Source organism: Fistularia commersonii, chromosome 10 (genome assembly GCF_037954325.1).
Source record: "Fistularia commersonii isolate RoL2024-O1a breed Wild chromosome 10, RoL_Fcom_v1.0, whole genome shotgun sequence".
NCBI classification, from domain to species: Eukaryota; Metazoa; Chordata; class Actinopteri; order Syngnathiformes; family Fistulariidae; genus Fistularia; species Fistularia commersonii.
In genome coordinates this window covers 3,082,501-3,099,142 of record NC_141293.1, presented here as the reverse complement: position 1 = coordinate 3,099,142, position 16,642 = coordinate 3,082,501, and the positions used below count along the sequence as shown (strand labels likewise).

At 43.7% G+C, this 16,642-nt stretch overlaps 1 protein-coding gene across 7 annotated transcripts in view; it reads right to left on the bottom strand.

Annotated features, from left to right (window-relative positions):
• LOC147230110 (receptor-type tyrosine-protein phosphatase mu) overlaps window positions 1-15,362 on the bottom strand; it is a 186,283-nt gene extending 170,921 nt beyond the window's left edge. For all 7 annotated transcript variants that reach the window (XM_086153265.1, XM_086153268.1, XM_086153266.1 and 4 more), the window contains exon 1: window positions 15,094-15,362. In XM_086153265.1, coding sequence (XP_086009391.1) covers window positions 15,094-15,169 — 76 coding nt within the window. In that variant the 5' untranslated portion in view covers window positions 15,170-15,362. The remainder of the gene's footprint in view (window positions 1-15,093) is intronic.
• Between the last annotated feature and the right edge of the window lie 1,280 nt (window positions 15,363-16,642).

Genomic DNA, 16,642 nt, shown 5'->3' with positions numbered 1-16,642 from the left:
ATTCCTATCTTTCCCGCGCAGTCACACAGATGTTCGCCAAATGCTACGAGTCGGAGTAGCACTCGCTAAATTAGCAATCAACACCTGAAGCTTTTGTTTTTTTCCTAATTACGGATTGAATCGAGTCGGACGGGAACGAATGGATGAATGAATGAAATACAGCCGCTGCTTGAAAAGTGAAGATTTCGGCGGCGGCTAAACCAGAAGCACTACTTTTCGTCCGGATGTTTAGGACACGTGGATGGACGGTTGTATGTTTCTATATAAAGTGTGAATGGTCATGTGACTAGATGGTGTACAAATGAGCCAATGAATGGTTGGCGTGCGCCTCTCGCCCAATGAGAGCAGGACGGGCGGCGTAGATGCAAAATGAATGAATGAATAGCTTCTGCTAGGCTAGAAGCTAACGAGAAGAGGTTAATTGGTAAATATGGAGACTTCAGAGTATTTAATTTCTCTATTTTTAGCTTTTTCAGCTCGCTTGTCACTATATTGTCCTTGTATGTCTTGCGACCGCATGGGACCATGAAGGCTCACATCATCTCAGTGAGATACCAGTTAGCATTGTAGCATTTAGCATTTGGAAACAGCGGGTTTAACATCTGCATTCGGAGGTCTTGCGTTCCGCGGTCCGCCCGAAGGCCTTTTCACACCGTCAGACGGCTAACTCAGACACATTAAATATGTTCCCCGGACAAATTGAAATCGCGTTTTGAGAAAGAGGGGGGTTGGAGAGCGTCCCCGCTGGAATTGGGGATCGGCGGAATTGGGAGCAACTCGGGCAGAACGTTAATTAAGCATGGGGGGGTCCATTGTGGAGAGCCGGCGGTGCAAATTCCACCGTTCGGTCCGAAAGCCGGCCCGTCGCTTTTCTTTTTAGCTCAAATCTCACCGGGCGCCATGTCGACTTAGCGACGGCGATGGGATCTGGGACGAGGGGCGATAGCGAAAATCCCAAACGTGAGCAAATGTCAGCACCTCCCACGGGATGATAAGCCTCGCCGCCTCGCCGCCGCTCCACCGCCGCTCTCGGGTGATAAGCAATCGTAGGGCGTCCAGTTTAACAACTCAAAAAAAAAAAAAAACAGTAGCCATTTTAGAAGCGCTTCAGGTGCACTCCCACCTCCCCAAAATTATGACTGAATTTGTACCAAAAAAAATTCCAGATACTTGTTGCCACAGTGAACCTTCTCCATCTAACCCTATTCTCTAGATCCTCCTCTCTCACACCAACAACTCACTACGTCCAAAAATCTTCTTTGGTCTTTCTCTAGACCTCCAATTCCAGCATCCGTCTAGCAAGATATTCACTATCCCTCCTCTGTACATGAACCAACCATCTCCTACCTTCTCTCCAAATCATCTTGTCCCTCAATGGACTCATTCCTGATCCTCTCCATCCTGGTCACTCCCAAAGAGAACCTCAACATCTTCATCTCTGCAACCTCTAGTTCTGCCTGCTGTCTTTTGGTCATTGTAACAGTTTCTAGTCCAAACATCATCGCTGGTCTCACCACTGTCTTGTACACTTTTCCTTTCCTTCTGGCTGATAGTCTTCTGTCTCTTCGTACCCCTGACACTTTTCTCCACCCATTCCAACCTGCTTGATCCTGTCTCTTCGCCTCTTTTCCACACTCTTTGCTGATCTGGACCGTTGATCCCAAGTACCTGAAATCCTCCAACTACTTGATCTCCACTCCATGTAGCCTAACCGTTCCACCCGGGTTCCTCTCATGTCGTCTTGAGTCTTCTTGCTCCAACTAACCTTCATTCCTCTCCTTTCCAGAGCATACCTCCACCTCTCTCTTCTCTCTCTACAGATCACAATGTGATCTGCAAACATCATGGTCCATGGGGATTCACCACTGCAAACAAGAAGGGGCTCAGAGCTGATCCCTGATAGAGTCCCACCTCCACCTTGAACTTCTCTGTTACCCCTACAACACACCTCACCACTGTCTCACAGCGAGCATACATGTCCTGCACCAGTCTAACATACTCCTCTGCCACTCCAGACTTCCTCCTACAATACCAGAGCTCCTCTCTTGGCACCGCAGTAGGTCTACCAAATGCTCCCTCTGGCCTTCTCTGTACTTCTCGGCAAAGCCTAAGGCCCGTCAAATTGGAAAGGACGGCCACGCAGGAGGAGAACCTGAAATAATCTCAGTTGGGGGGCGGGGGGGGTATTAAAGGCCAAAAAAAAAAAGAAAAATGAATGGGACTAATCCCGATGTATCACCACGGAGCACTGAAGGCAAGAAAAGCCGGGCGACCTTCTGGGGATTTCCTCAATTAAAAAATTTGACGGTGCGGCGCCGACCTGGCTTGTCTCCGCCGCACCTTTTCGTTTCATCCGGAAAAGAAGGAAAATATCTGCGGTTGCGGCGGCGAAAGGCGGGGCTGTAATTACCACTCATACATAATCTTTTATGCTAATGCGTCGCCTTCTTTGATCTCCTCGCGCCGCCGTCGAGGACAGCCGGATCGCCGGCGGATGCGTCGCACCCGGTCAGGAGGAGGGGAAGCCACGCGGGAGGAGATCTGATTTGTTGTGATGTTTGTCAAGCCCCCCCTAAGCCGGGGGGCGGGGGGGGCAAACAAGCTTCGTCTCGGATGTGAAGCGAAGACAAGGCGACGGACGGACGGACGGGTGGCCGGGAGGGGGATTTCCAACACCTTTTAGACCGGGGATTAATCTGCCCTGGAGCCGGGGGGAGGTAATCGCTTTGCCACGCTGCGCCTTAAGAGGCAGGTGAAGAGAAAGTCCAAATTAGTTTGCCTCTGGAAGGCGGAGAAATCTGAAACCGGGAAATAATTGGTCGGAGGCATGTAGCAGGTGGCGAGTCACACTCGCCGTACTCGAACATAACGCGGTAGAGAGACGCCGCGGGCTTTTTCTCAAGTCTGTTAGTCCACCGCTGAGGAGAGGTCGCTCCGGAGCTCGGTTAGCCCGAGCGCTAGTCGCAGCCGGCCACCTCAGGCACCTCTGACTAGCTTACAGGGTCAGATGCTCTCCGCTTATAAAGTGCTACACCGCGCTAACTCGTTCCCCACCAGGCCTTTTTCTCAAGTCTGTTAGTCCACCGCAGAGGAGAGGTCGCTCCGGAGCTCGGTTAGCCCGAGCGCTAGTCGCAGCCGGCCACAGCCGGCACCTCTGACTAGCTTACAGGGTCAGATGCTCTCCGCTTATAAAGTGCTACACCGCGCTAACTCGTTCCCCACCAGGCCTTTGGGGGCAACTGGAGGTTCGGCAACCTGCCGAGGACTCAGACTTGCCGGGAATCGGCCTTTCCGATCTGAGCTACATCCACACCTTATCGCCACCATTAGCTTACAAATGCTAAAACTATTTCGAGAAGAATTCAGCCCAAAGCTACATCGCTCGGTTCATTCCACCCCCCTCCCCGAAAGTGATGTCAATGAACGCCATCCATGCACGGCACCAGCACCGCTCTGGACCGCAATGTGCGCATGCCATGGAGAGGCTAACTTCTGGTTAGCCTCCATTTAGCTGAGAGAAAAAAACAATTGTAGGCACATGAATAAGCGACAGCTTTAAAGCAGTAAAACAAAAAAACCCGTCCATTGCTAGCCATCTGTATAGCGTTTGCTAGCAATATGGCGCAGAGCGATCCACCCTTGAACGCGTGGTCATTATTAGCCACATGTTTGGGAAACAACCCTCAGACAAAGACGCCGATGTCGCCGGTCGACTCGGAAAAGGGGGAAAGTCCACATTGTTAATCGTCCCGATCTTTGGACGACCGGCGGGGGGTCGTTAGCATTTACAGGATTTCTGATTAAAAGAAGCGCAGGTGTTCCTTCGCCTCCGCGCGCTGCCGCGGCTGTTTAATTCGCCGTCGAGAGGGCGAGCCCCGGCGCCGTCGGTCCGCTCGCCGCCTCTCTCATTTCCGCACGCCGCCGTGTCACCAATTAGCCGTGGCCTCGGTTTCACGGAGGCGTGGACGGCGCTGCCTGCCGCCTGCTGTCACCGCGCTGATAATAAGCCTGAGGAGGGTCTTCTCCGAGGTTACACTCCACACACATCCAGGAGCACACTCATCCGAAGTGGCCACACACACACACACACACACACACACACACACGCGGGAGCGCGTCTTGGCGCGTCGGCACCCACGCGCTTTCGGACGGCAATGATCTGACAGCACTTGAGCATCTTTTGTTCGGGTAATTACAGAGCGGGAGCCGGAATGGTACGACAGAGGGGAGGAAATCCGCGGCGCGATCGCAAAACCCCGAGTCACGGGCGCGACGCTTTTGTCGCCCGTGACAATAAAGGGAACGACACAAAAACCGGTCACCAGTGAAAGCGGCTATTAATTGGAATTACCCCTCTATTAATCACAGAGAGGGAGAAGACATAAACCCCATGTCGTCGAAATTGTTGCGCGAATGCAAACAGCTTTCGATCGACAATAAATCAAATACTATCTGGACATGTTAAACACGGTCGGAAAGTACTAGCCCTGCTGGAAACTGTTAACAGTTAGCTAACCGCTAGCTGGGAAGCTGGGAGACGCATTTGCACATTTTTTTTGTTTTTTGATTCTTTTTTAGGGTCAACGTGGGTCCAAAGGAAGCTGGTGGAGGGCTAAAGAGAAAGAGATGGTAGGGAAAGGTGCGGGAGGCTTTTCCGAGCAGAGAACGACTTAAAAATGTTGAAGAATGCTTTTATTTTGTTTTGTTCTCTGGAACTTTTCGGTTTACGGACAACATTTTGGAGTGAATCGGCACACCGAGGTGCCGCCTCAGCGAAGTCTGGGTTTTAACTACCCAACGGCAGGATAGGTCATTCATTCATTCGCCTTTCACCCTGGAACATCCACCGATAAAGAAATGCAACCATTCACCCTTTTATACCCCCATCATATAGAAGCATACAACTCCTGCCCCTCATGTTCCAACTTCATAGACATACAACTCTTCACCCTGTCATTGACAGGCCAAATTCCTCACGCAACTTTTATTTATTTTCCCAAAAAAAAAAAAAAAAAAAAAACACCTCAGTGACAATACGGGTGACAGACGGCGGGCAGGACGCCGGCGTTCTTTCACAGCTCCTGAAATCCGCCGTGAAGATGCAGCGTGAAGGCGATCGTGTGCTCAGCGACGTGTTACAACATGTCGTCGTGACGAGCAGAAGGAATCGGAAATCAAAAAAGTGATTTTATATATGCATATGAGGAAAAACACAGACGTCTTTGCCCACGGTTCACTTCCTTTGGTTTGCCGCTGTTTTGCGGCGTGAACTTCCCCTCCCTGCCTACCATCAGCTGGGATCCTATTACGACTAATGCCCCATTAAGAGCCCGGAATGGCAAAAGGGAAATCCTCGGTTATCCCCGGGACGCACTCTGGAGACTTAGAAGGACGGCGGCGGCGTTGAGGGTGGCGGGGGTGGCGGGGTGGCGGGGGGGGGGGGTTAAATCGAACCACGGCTTCAGGAGTGGGTGGTGCTCAACGCCGCGTTCCAGGATGTAAAATATGGATTTAACATTGCTCTTCCCTGAGGGTATTGTCAACAAGACAGCGGTGGTTAGCATTTTTTTTTTGGGTCCCTCAACAGGGGGTCCAAAGGAAGCGAGCGGAGATGAAAGAGGGTGGTTAGAACCCTCGTGGAGATGGCGAAGGGTGAGGAAGGCGTTCCTGTTCCGGATCTGGCGCCACAGTGCGGCGAGGTATCCGACGTCCTTGGATACGAAGCGATCGTCGGCATATGGGGGATGTTTTGTAGGCTATCTTGAGCATGGAATGACTTTATAATGACAAAGAAAGCTTTTATTTTGGCGGGTTCGCAGGACTGATGTCCGGTTAAGATCCTGGATTCGACCCAGGAAGCACTCTGGAGGCTTGGAAGGACAAATGAGAAGATGAACGGCCTAAACTGCAACTGCAATCCCTCACCTTTCGCAGACTCACTTATTTGAAATCTGTGATGTAAAATTGCAAAAAAAAAAATCGGTGTTAAAGTGAAAAATCTGCAATATGAAATTGATTTTGAAAAAAAATCGATCCAGATTCTAAAGAATTAAAAAATAAAATCAAAAAAATCCAGATTTTTTTTTTTATTTTATTTCAATGAATGAGTCCCAACAGAAGAGCCAGGTTTTCTGACAATAATGTAATTGCTCTATTTTTAGCGACTACCAAAATGTAGAAGGGTTCAATCCTGTCATGTTTTACGCATGCATTTAAATAAAAAAAAAAAAAAAAAACAGATTTGTAATATGCAATACTATTCTATCATCTTTATTAATAAATTTACAATTTTAAATATCTGGATTTTTAAATCTACGATACAATTTAAGATTTTTTTTTTCATAACAAAATTAAACATTTAAAAATTTGGATTTTTAATCCGCTCTACAGTTTTTTTTTTGTTTTTTTTTACAATTTAAAAAAATTCAGATTTTTATTCAGTGATACAAATTCATATCGCAGATTCTCACTATACCATGGGTTTTTGCAGTATAAATGTATTTTTATATTATTATTTTAATTTTTGGGGGGGGTAAAAGCCTTTTTGAGGGTGGCGATCAACCAGAGCGTGGCGTTCCGTATCCTGGGCTCTGATTGGCTCAATGACCGTAGCACCATCCCCCACATTGACGTGCGACTGCTACTCATTTAAGAGTTTTGGGGTACATAAAGCTTTAAAATGTATCAAAATAATAAAATAAAATTGGGCCACTAATTCGCGGATTTTTGTTTATCTCAACAAACGAGGGATTTCTGTAAATCAAATCATCGAAATATGCTACATGTGCCATCTTTGGATTTTAAGCCAGCAACAAAACCTATCAGCTAAAATCTAATTTGACATTTGATTAAAAAAAAAAAAAAAAAAAAAAAAAAAAAAAATGGGGGGTATTAAAAGCGTTAGCTTGGCGGCGCGCTATCATTACCATGTCAGGGGTTCTAATGTAGCGTCTATTCAGATGTGCATTATTACAACAAAAAAAAAATAAAAATACTTAGCATCCGCCCCGTCCTGCCGGGTTGCGCCCACGTTTCTGACAACTCCGGCACCCTGTCATTTTCTTCGGCGTGGCTAACTGTGATTACAGGGGCGGCGGCGGCGGCGAGCAGAGCGCCGCCTTTTCCTGGTTGTTGTTGTTGTTATTATTGTTGTTGTTGTTGCCATCGTTCTGCGTCCTCCTTTCGAAAAAAAACACCAACTGCGACGCCAGCTCACGTGACACCGCATAACAAAATGTTACCATTAAACTATCTTTTTTTTTAAATAAAAAAAATAATAATAAAGGAGTTTTTGCGATACACGGGTATGAGAATTTATTCTAAAAAATACCAGTGTTGTAAAACTGTTTACAAAAAAAAAATATGTGTTAATGATTAGGTTATAATTATGTAATTATATGATCTTTTGATGGCACACTTGTTATAACTGCTGTTATTACATGTTAATAAGCAACGCCGTATGATGTTTGACATTGGCGCGGTTTACTGAGAAAACACCAAACCAGACATCGGTTTTATCCTCTGCGCTGCAACACATGAACTATTAAGCGCCTTTCTTTTTTAAAAATAAATTAAGAGGTAGAGCCGTGTTATTACGCGTTAACAAAACACGGCTGATGGAATAGGACATTCTCACTGTTTTATCTTCCAAAATACATGAACTATTTATCGCTCCTCTTATTCTGGCTAAATGAAGACTTTCAACAATATAGCACGGCATTCTAACAGTTCTGGTGAAAATCCCGAAAAACCAGACGTCGCAATTTATCCTCTACTTTCAAAACAAATGAACTAAGAAATCAATATTTCAGGTAGGACTAAATTAAGAACCGTTATAACAGGGTCATAAATCTTCCTTTTAAAAGTGAATAAAGGGGGACACTTTATAAATGCATGTATGTTATTACTATTGTTATTACACAATAACAAAGCAACAATATAATATTTCATGTTATATTTCAACAATATAACATAGCATTCTAACAGTTCTGATGAAAATCCCGAAAAACCAGACGTCGCAATTTATCCTCTACTTTCAAAACAAATAAAACTCAATGAATTTTAAAAGTGAATAAAGGGAGACACTTTATAATGTATGTTATTACTATTGTTATTACACAATAACAAAGCAACAATATAATATTTCATGTTATATTTCAACAATATAACATAGCATTCTAACAGTTCTGATGAAAATCCCGAAAAACCAGACGTCGCAATTTATCCTCTACTTTCAAAACACATAAAACTCAATGAATTTTAAAAGTGAATAAAGAGAGACACTTTATAATGTATGTTATTACTATTGTTATTACACAATAACAAAGCAACATCGCATCACGTAATACGACACACACCATATCGGCCCAATCAGCCAAGTGTTTGGCGTAAATAGCGTCATAAACTGGATTTGTGCAATATGACACACACACACACACACACACACACACAGCCGTTATTGCTGAGGGATGGCTTCGTTATTGAACAGTTAAGCGGTCAATAGGTTGGGGCCCGGGCGGCTTTTAGCGGTGGAGGGGGGGGGGGCAAACGGAGCTCCACGCGCCGCCTAATGCATTAATGACCGCGTGACGTGCACTAATGTGACGTGCGCTAATGTGACGGCGACGCACGCCGGCTGACAGTAATGGAGAATTTTGCCCCCGGTTACACTCAGGAAGGCCCCGGATTGGGGGTGGAAGCGGGGGGGGGATTACACCTGCCCGCTGCAGCGCCGTGACAGAAGACTAATAAATAATAATAAATAACAGGAGACAAGGTGGAAGAGGGAGGCCTTCCCTCGTCATCCTACTCTTCCTCCGTGCCGGCGGTCACGCGGTTATTGATATTTGTTGGTTGAAACAAGCTGCAGAGTTTCAAAAAGGAATGAAATGTCAACTGGCAAAAAAAAAAAAAAAAAAAAAAAAAAAAAAGTGCTTTTCTGTTCATCTCATATGAGAATGTGTTGGTATAATATGAAAAAAAAAATCTCTTGAATCTGTTTTCCACCCCTCAAATACATCCTGCACTTTTTTAATGGGTTTATTTGTGTACAGGAATTAAAGATAACCTTAATTATTACTGTGTTTCTGCTGTTTTCACTTCCTTCCAGCACTTTCCTTCAGTAAATATCCACCTTTACTTGTAATAGCTGTAAAAAAAAAAAAAGCATTTATTCTGCAAATACTGCACATTCTGCACATATGCACTTCTGATTAGATGCTAACTGCATTTTGTTAAAGTTGAATGTAATAAAATTTAATCTAAAACAGCAAAACTAAAGCCTTCTCGCCTATGAGACCCTCGCTAATGCTATCTCCAGCTAGCTGGCGTTCATTTATCCAAACTAGCAATCACTTTTCTCCTTCTTCTAAGCACCTTTAACATTTTGGGAGCCATAATGAGGACTAGCTTACTGAAAAATAATCATAACAGCAGAACGAAACGATGGACGACGCAAATAAACTCACGCACGAACGTCTACGACATGAGAAAAGTGGTAAGCTAGTTTGTTTGTGTGTTTGCAGCTTCATTCAAAACTCTGTTCGTAAGAGCAGGAATCCCAGGTTCTACTTTATTTCTTTAAGAAAATCGTATTTCCTAACACATATTTAACCTCCTATTGTTTTCCTAATGTATGCTAGGTTGATGACGTACTTTCCGCTAGCGTTAGCTTTGTCTCAGTACAGTCTGCTAATAATACCACATTGGGTACAATCTCCAGTCCAAGGGAAACAAAGCGACTGATGCTAAGCTAAAAATAATTGTCATGACATCTTGCAAAAGTGTGAGAATATCTTTTTATAACCCTTAAAAAAGTTCTCCCCTCTCCCACCTAAGAAAAAATCTGTCAAAAATTAAATTAACAAAAAAAAAAAAAAACCTCTCACTTCTGTGATAAGCTTATAAAAATTAATCTTTTTTCTTTTTTTAACCCTTCAACAGATTTTACTTCCCATGTCCTGCAAGGGCCTCTGTACAAATGTGTCAAAAAGTAAAAAATTCACACGAGGTTTTGCGAGATCTGGTGAAAATGAAATTTCTTTAACCATTCAAAATTTTTTACCCCCATTTTTTTAAATGTGATTGAAAAAGATTAATTTTAGCAAGATGCAAAATTAAAAAAAAATCTAAAAAGTATATTTTTTTTTAACCATTCAACAGATTTTAAGCCAAATGGGGCTGCTTAAAAAATCTGCCAAATAATTAAAATGTGATTTTAAAAAAAGATTAATTTTCTTGTGATCTTAAAATAAAATAAAAAAAACTTTCAAAAAATCTTTTTTTTTTTCAAAAGAAAACTTTAATTCCTATGTCCACTAAGGGTCTGTACACCAATCTGTCAAATAATTATGTGATTATGTGATTTAAAAAAAAGGATACATTTTCATGAGATCTTGCAAAATCAAAATTACACAATTTTTTTTTTCTTTTAACCATTCAAACATTTTTAACTCCTATGTCTACTAAGGGACTGTGTACAAATCAGTCAAATAATTAAAATGTGATATAAAAGATATTAATTTTCACAACATCTTGCAAAAAGAAAATAACATTTAAAAGAAAAAATTCCCTAAGGGACTGTTCATTTTCAAAAGATCTCACAGAACATTTGCTAAGTTTCATGACCTAAAAAAAAAATTTTTTTTTTTTTTAACTCTTTAAAATTTTTCCTTAAGGAGCTGCGTACAAATCTGTCCCAAAAAAAAAAAAAAAAAAAAAAGGAAACCCTAAACAGCCGTCGCAGATTAATAACAATCGAGACCCTCGGAGCATTAATTAGCGAAATCCTCCTGAGCGCCTGGACTCTCCGCGCCACCTTCCTCCAACGCAAACTTCTGTAAACACGGACGGCCACCGAGCCACACACACACACACACCTCCTGTTTTTACACATGTTGATGAGATCACAGAATTGTTCGAGCACGCCTAAACACACACACACACACACACACACATACTCGGACTGCCTCTCACTCTCTTCATTAGACGGCGGCGGCAGCCTGCGTGCAATTCATTAGCTTTTATCCTCTTCATTTGAAGAAGGAGCCGTGCGTAATTAGAGCATCTCTGTTTGTCCGGCATCCTTCACGCAGTCACATCTCAAGGCCAATTATCATTCCGCTCCCCCCGAAACCCCCTCGGGTAGCATCGCCACATCAGCCGCTTCGAGAACCAACTTCAAAACCGTTAGCGCTTCGCGCTGTAAATAAAAATCACTTGCAAATCAGCGGCTAATGAGTGACGGCGAAGTGGAAGTGGAAGCAGGGGGGGGGGGGTTGAGGCCTCGCTTTCCGTCTCTAACTTTTATTTGAAAATGTTCCTTCTTCGTAAAAACTCCACCGCTTCACCTTGGGTGCAACCGAGACATTACGCCTCACCCCAAAAAAAAAAAAAAATTTTTTTTTAAATCTGATATTAGTGCATGTTGCGAGTGCTAGTGCTAATGCCTTTTCAAATAAAAAAAACTTTTTTTTTTTTTAATTGTCCAGGGGTCAAAAAAATTGGCAGCACGTGATCATGTTTGCAGACGACAGTATGATGTTTCAGGAAAAGAGCTGGAGGTGGATAAAGTTCAACGAGAAAGAAAATTAGAATACAGTAAACCCTTGTTTTTCGCGGGGGTTACGTTCCATAAAGAACGCGTGATAGGCAAAATCCGTGAAGTAGAAACCTTTAATTTTTTTTTTACAATTATCATACAATTAAATACTCTATTATACATCGCTGCTGTCGTCCTTATGTTTTTTCTTCCTTCTTTATGGAACAAACGGAAGATTCATTAATTCCGTAATTCCATACCTACAGCCGCATAGCTTTTACCTTCCCTTAGCATGTCCAGAAGTTTAACTTTATCTGCGATAGATAGCATCTTCCGCTGCCTTTTGGGCAGTTTTGTCAACATTATGGGTTTTAGAGAAACTCGAAAATTGCAAGAGAATTTGCACGTACGTCATGTAAATTCGGCAAGCTGTTTTACGTACGTGTACATATTAAACTGCAACGTTATTGACGCACAGGTAGAGAAGAAGCGGAGTGACTTTTTTAGCCAATCAGAATGCAGAACACAACGCACCGTGCAAATCTGTCAAGTAGTGAAACGGTGAAAAGTAAACCGCGTTATAGCGAGGGATCATTGTATTGTGATAAAGTTCTTTATCTTCTGTAAAGCAATTAAAAAAAAACAAAAATTACTTTTTCATGATATTCTAATATTTTGAGATAGGATTTTCGAGGTTTTCTTACGATGTAAGCCATTATCAGCAATATTAAGACAATAAAAGGCTTGCAATATTTCAGCTGATTTGTAATAAATCCAGAATGTATGACATTTTTTTCACAATATTATCACAATATTCTAATTTTCTGAGACCGTCCTGTACGTGACCGTCAAGGGTCCGCCAGGCTACGTGGACTACGAGCTTTTGCAGATGATACTCTGAACGGTAGCGCAAAGAACATCAACAGAGGTGGATGTCACCAGGAGAGGACACTGGACGACCTCCAACGGATGGAAGAAAAACAGATGCCGGTGTTTGAAAAGTGAAAAGAAATAAACCACATATAAAAGTAATGTTTTTGCTAAGTCAGTTATATGTTCTGCCCGCAGATACACCTTAGTAATAACAATAATAGCATAGTAATAGCCGTTTTCCCTCACTATATCCGAAGAAGGTTCTTCGCGCCGTCGCAAGAAAACAGTGTCCGGAAAAAGCAAAGTCGCGTGAGGATGTAAACCGCCGCGCTCGCCGGCACGGGGGGAGAAGAAAATAAAAAAATCACGTGCGTATTTAATTTCATTCTCCGCTGGTTCCCACAAAGGAAGCCGCCATCCTTCAGGACGAGTCTACATTAAATCTTCGGCGGCGGCGGCGAGGAAAGAAAGGAAGAACGTTTAAATTATCACCGGGCTTCAAATGAGACGGCGTTTATCCCCCCCGCCGAGTAGCTTCCCTCCTCAACCGCGGCCCTCGGAATAAAAACAATAAAAAAAAATAAAAAAAAGCCGCCAAACATGGAGGAGGCGGGAAAGAACGCGACGCCGGCGAGTTCAAGGCGCCGGGTCAAAACAGCCGACCGGGGATCCTTCAATCACGACGACGGCAAAGAAAATTTAACACCTGGCATCAGGTGGTTAGTAATAACACAAGAAAAATAGTAATAAAACAAGAAAAATAGTAATAACACATGTATAGCGGGAGATACCCCTGCTGGAGCACTTTTTATAACTTTATTTTTTTTGTCCTATTCAGTGTTTTTATCTATCGTATTGATACGTGACCTTGTGCTGCGGCGGCGGCTCCATAATTTCCCCCGAATCGTGATCAATAAAGTATCATCTCATATTAGGAAGCACAGAGGAACAAGGCACATATAAAAATATAATATAAATATATTAAAGATCAAATTAGTGGTGCCTGTTTGGAGATGTTTTTTTTTTTTGTGGTTTCCTCAAAACAAGAAGTAAATTAATTAAAGATAAAATAATACTTTATTGATTTCCCCAGAGTGGATTTTTTTTTTGTCACAACAATGACTGTATCAATAAATATAAATAAGAGACAATTAAATGATCGCAAAAGACATCCACAAAAAAAAAAAAATAGATAAAAAAATGAACAACCCTAACAGAATGAAATAAATATATGAATAGAAATAAATATTTTTAAAAAAAACCTTTTTGGTGCGGGATTGAAGCACTTCCGGCCACTTCCGCCCTCACAGTACCATGTGACCTGTCATCGCAAACTGCATGTGCAAGCTTTCGCATCTCCGCAGGTGCGTGCGCGTGCGTGCGTGTGCATGTCAGCCGTCACCCGCCGGGGCGTCCAATCGATTTCCTTCTGATTTGCATATTTACACGCACACCTGTGCAATTAGGAGGGCGCTGATCAACACACACACACACACACACCTGCGGTGCATGCACGCGCACGCACGCGGAGAAGTGGGCCGGAAACACTTCGGACTTCCGGCTTGGAGGGTCCGGACGCGCGCGATCAGGAAAAAGAAACACCTTGCAGCTTGTGTGTGCGTGCGTGCGTGCGGGCGGGTTCTATTAGCTTAGCATTCAGTTTATGTTGATAAATCACATACATACACACACACACACACACACACATATGCACGCTCCATCACGAAAGCAATCGTGTGCCATGCTGCCCCCATCAGGCTGACGGGGGAGGGTTTGTGTGTGTGTGTGTGTGGAGGGGGGGTAAAAACGCAACAGCATGTCACACAAACACGCGCGCGCGATTCTGTTAGTAGGGATCAATGTGTAATCGGACAGCGCGGGCTAATGGGATGGAGGAGAAATGACCCCTGACTTTTACCCCCCCAACACACACACACACACACACACACACACACACACACACACACACACCTTTGCAAACTACAGCTATTTAACCAGCTTGCATTTATTCCCGCAACTCCCTCTCACACACACACGCACAGTTAAAAAAAAACAGCTCCACGATTAAACACACAAACACAAACACACACACGATGTTAATACTTATTTTTATCCAGCATTTCAGAATATAAACAAATAAAATAAGATGGAATAGAATGATTATAAATCCAGTGTGAATTAATCGGAGGAATGCAGGTGAGAAGACGGGATGAACTCCGCGCGATAGAAAAATAAATTCAATAAACTGGATTATTCAGTTTATCACAATAATAATAACAATAATAAATAATATCATTTATATGAGAAGCATCAGCTGTTTTCCGGGCGGTTAACGGCAACTTCACGCCTCCGCGGCAAAGACGCGTGAAGTTTGACGCGCAAAAGCAAACACACACACACAAACACACACACACACACACACACACACACACACGAACACACACACACACACACACAATATCAACAACAACAACAGGAGTGACCCGGACTTACATCCGGGTCCCGCGGGACCTCGAGCCCATTCAAAATAAACAAAAAAATAAAAAGTTGCGACGCGCGTCCGAACCGCTCGTTGCGCGTCACACACACACACACACACACACACACACACACACACACACACACACACACACACACACACACACACACACACACACACACACACACACACACCGGCTCACCTGTGAAAACTTCCCCGCTTGCGGGTAGCAGTAGCAGGGCGACGGCAGCCGGAAGCCAGCGGGGAACTTTCTCCATGACCGCGGCGCGTCTCCTCCTCCTCCTCTTCTTCTCCTTCTTCTTCTTCTTTTTCTTCTCCTTCTTCTTCTTCTTCTTCTTCTTCTTCTTGTTCTCCTCCTTCTTTCCCGGCTGACTTTGAGATGGAGTTGTTCCTCCTCCTCCTCCACCTTCTTCTTCTTCCTCTCCCTGGCTCGAGCGCTGTGCGCGAGCCTCTCTCCCGCACCTCGTGTCCGCGCGCGCACGCGCGGCGGCAGTGAATGGGCGCGCGCGCGAGCTCTCTCCTTTCGGCGGCGCGCGCCTCGTACGGGGCCGGTAGAGGGCGCGTGCGAGCCACGCCCCCTTCCCTCCCTCCCTCCCGCCAACTGTGATCGCGTCTCGACCGGATGCTGTGTTCACGTGCCTACCGCCACACCGGAAGTTTAAAAAAAACTTTTTTCTTTTTTATTAATAAATATATATAAATATAACAAATCTGCTTAACCAGGGGAAACAGATTTTCTTTCCCCCTGGCTAAACAGATTTGTTGTGTATATATTATATTTGTTAATAAAATTTAAAAAAAAAAGGGTGATGTATTTTTGTGAATTAATATATTTGCTCCGCCCCCTCTGACCCTGGGAGCAGGAGGAGAGAAAAGAAGGGTGGATGGATGGATGGATGGATAATGAATGATGGATGCATTGATGGATGGATGGATGGATGGATAAATAAACTGATAATGGATGGATGGATGGATGGATGGATGGATGGATGGATGGATAAATAAACTGATAATGGATGGATGGATGGATGGATGGATAAATAAACTGATAATGGATGGATGGATGGATGGATGGATGGATGGATGGATGGATGGATGGATGGATGGATGGATAAATAAACTGATAATGGATGGATGGATGGATGGATGGATGGATGGATGGATGGATGGATGGATGGATAAATAAACTGATAATGGATGGATGGATGGATGGATGGATGGATGGATGGATGGATAAATAAACTGATAATGGATGGATGGATGGATGGATGGATGGATGGATGGATGGATGGATAAATAAACTGATAATGGATGGATGGATGGATGGATGGATGGATGGATGGATGGATGGATAAATAAACTGATAATGGATGGATGGATGGATGGATGGATGGATGGATGGATGGATGGATGGATGGATGGATGGATGGATGGATAAATAAACTGATAATGGATGGATGGATGGATGGATGGATGGATGGATGGATGGATGGATGGATGGATGGATGGATGGATGGATGGATGGATAAATAAACTGATAATGGATGGATGGATGGATGGATGGATGGATGGATGGATGGATGGATGGATGGATGGATGGATGGATAAATAAACTGATAATGGATGGATGGATGGATGGATGGATGGATGGATGGATAAATAAACTGATAATGGATGGATGGATGGATGGATAAATAAACTGATAATGGATGGATGGATGGATGGATGGA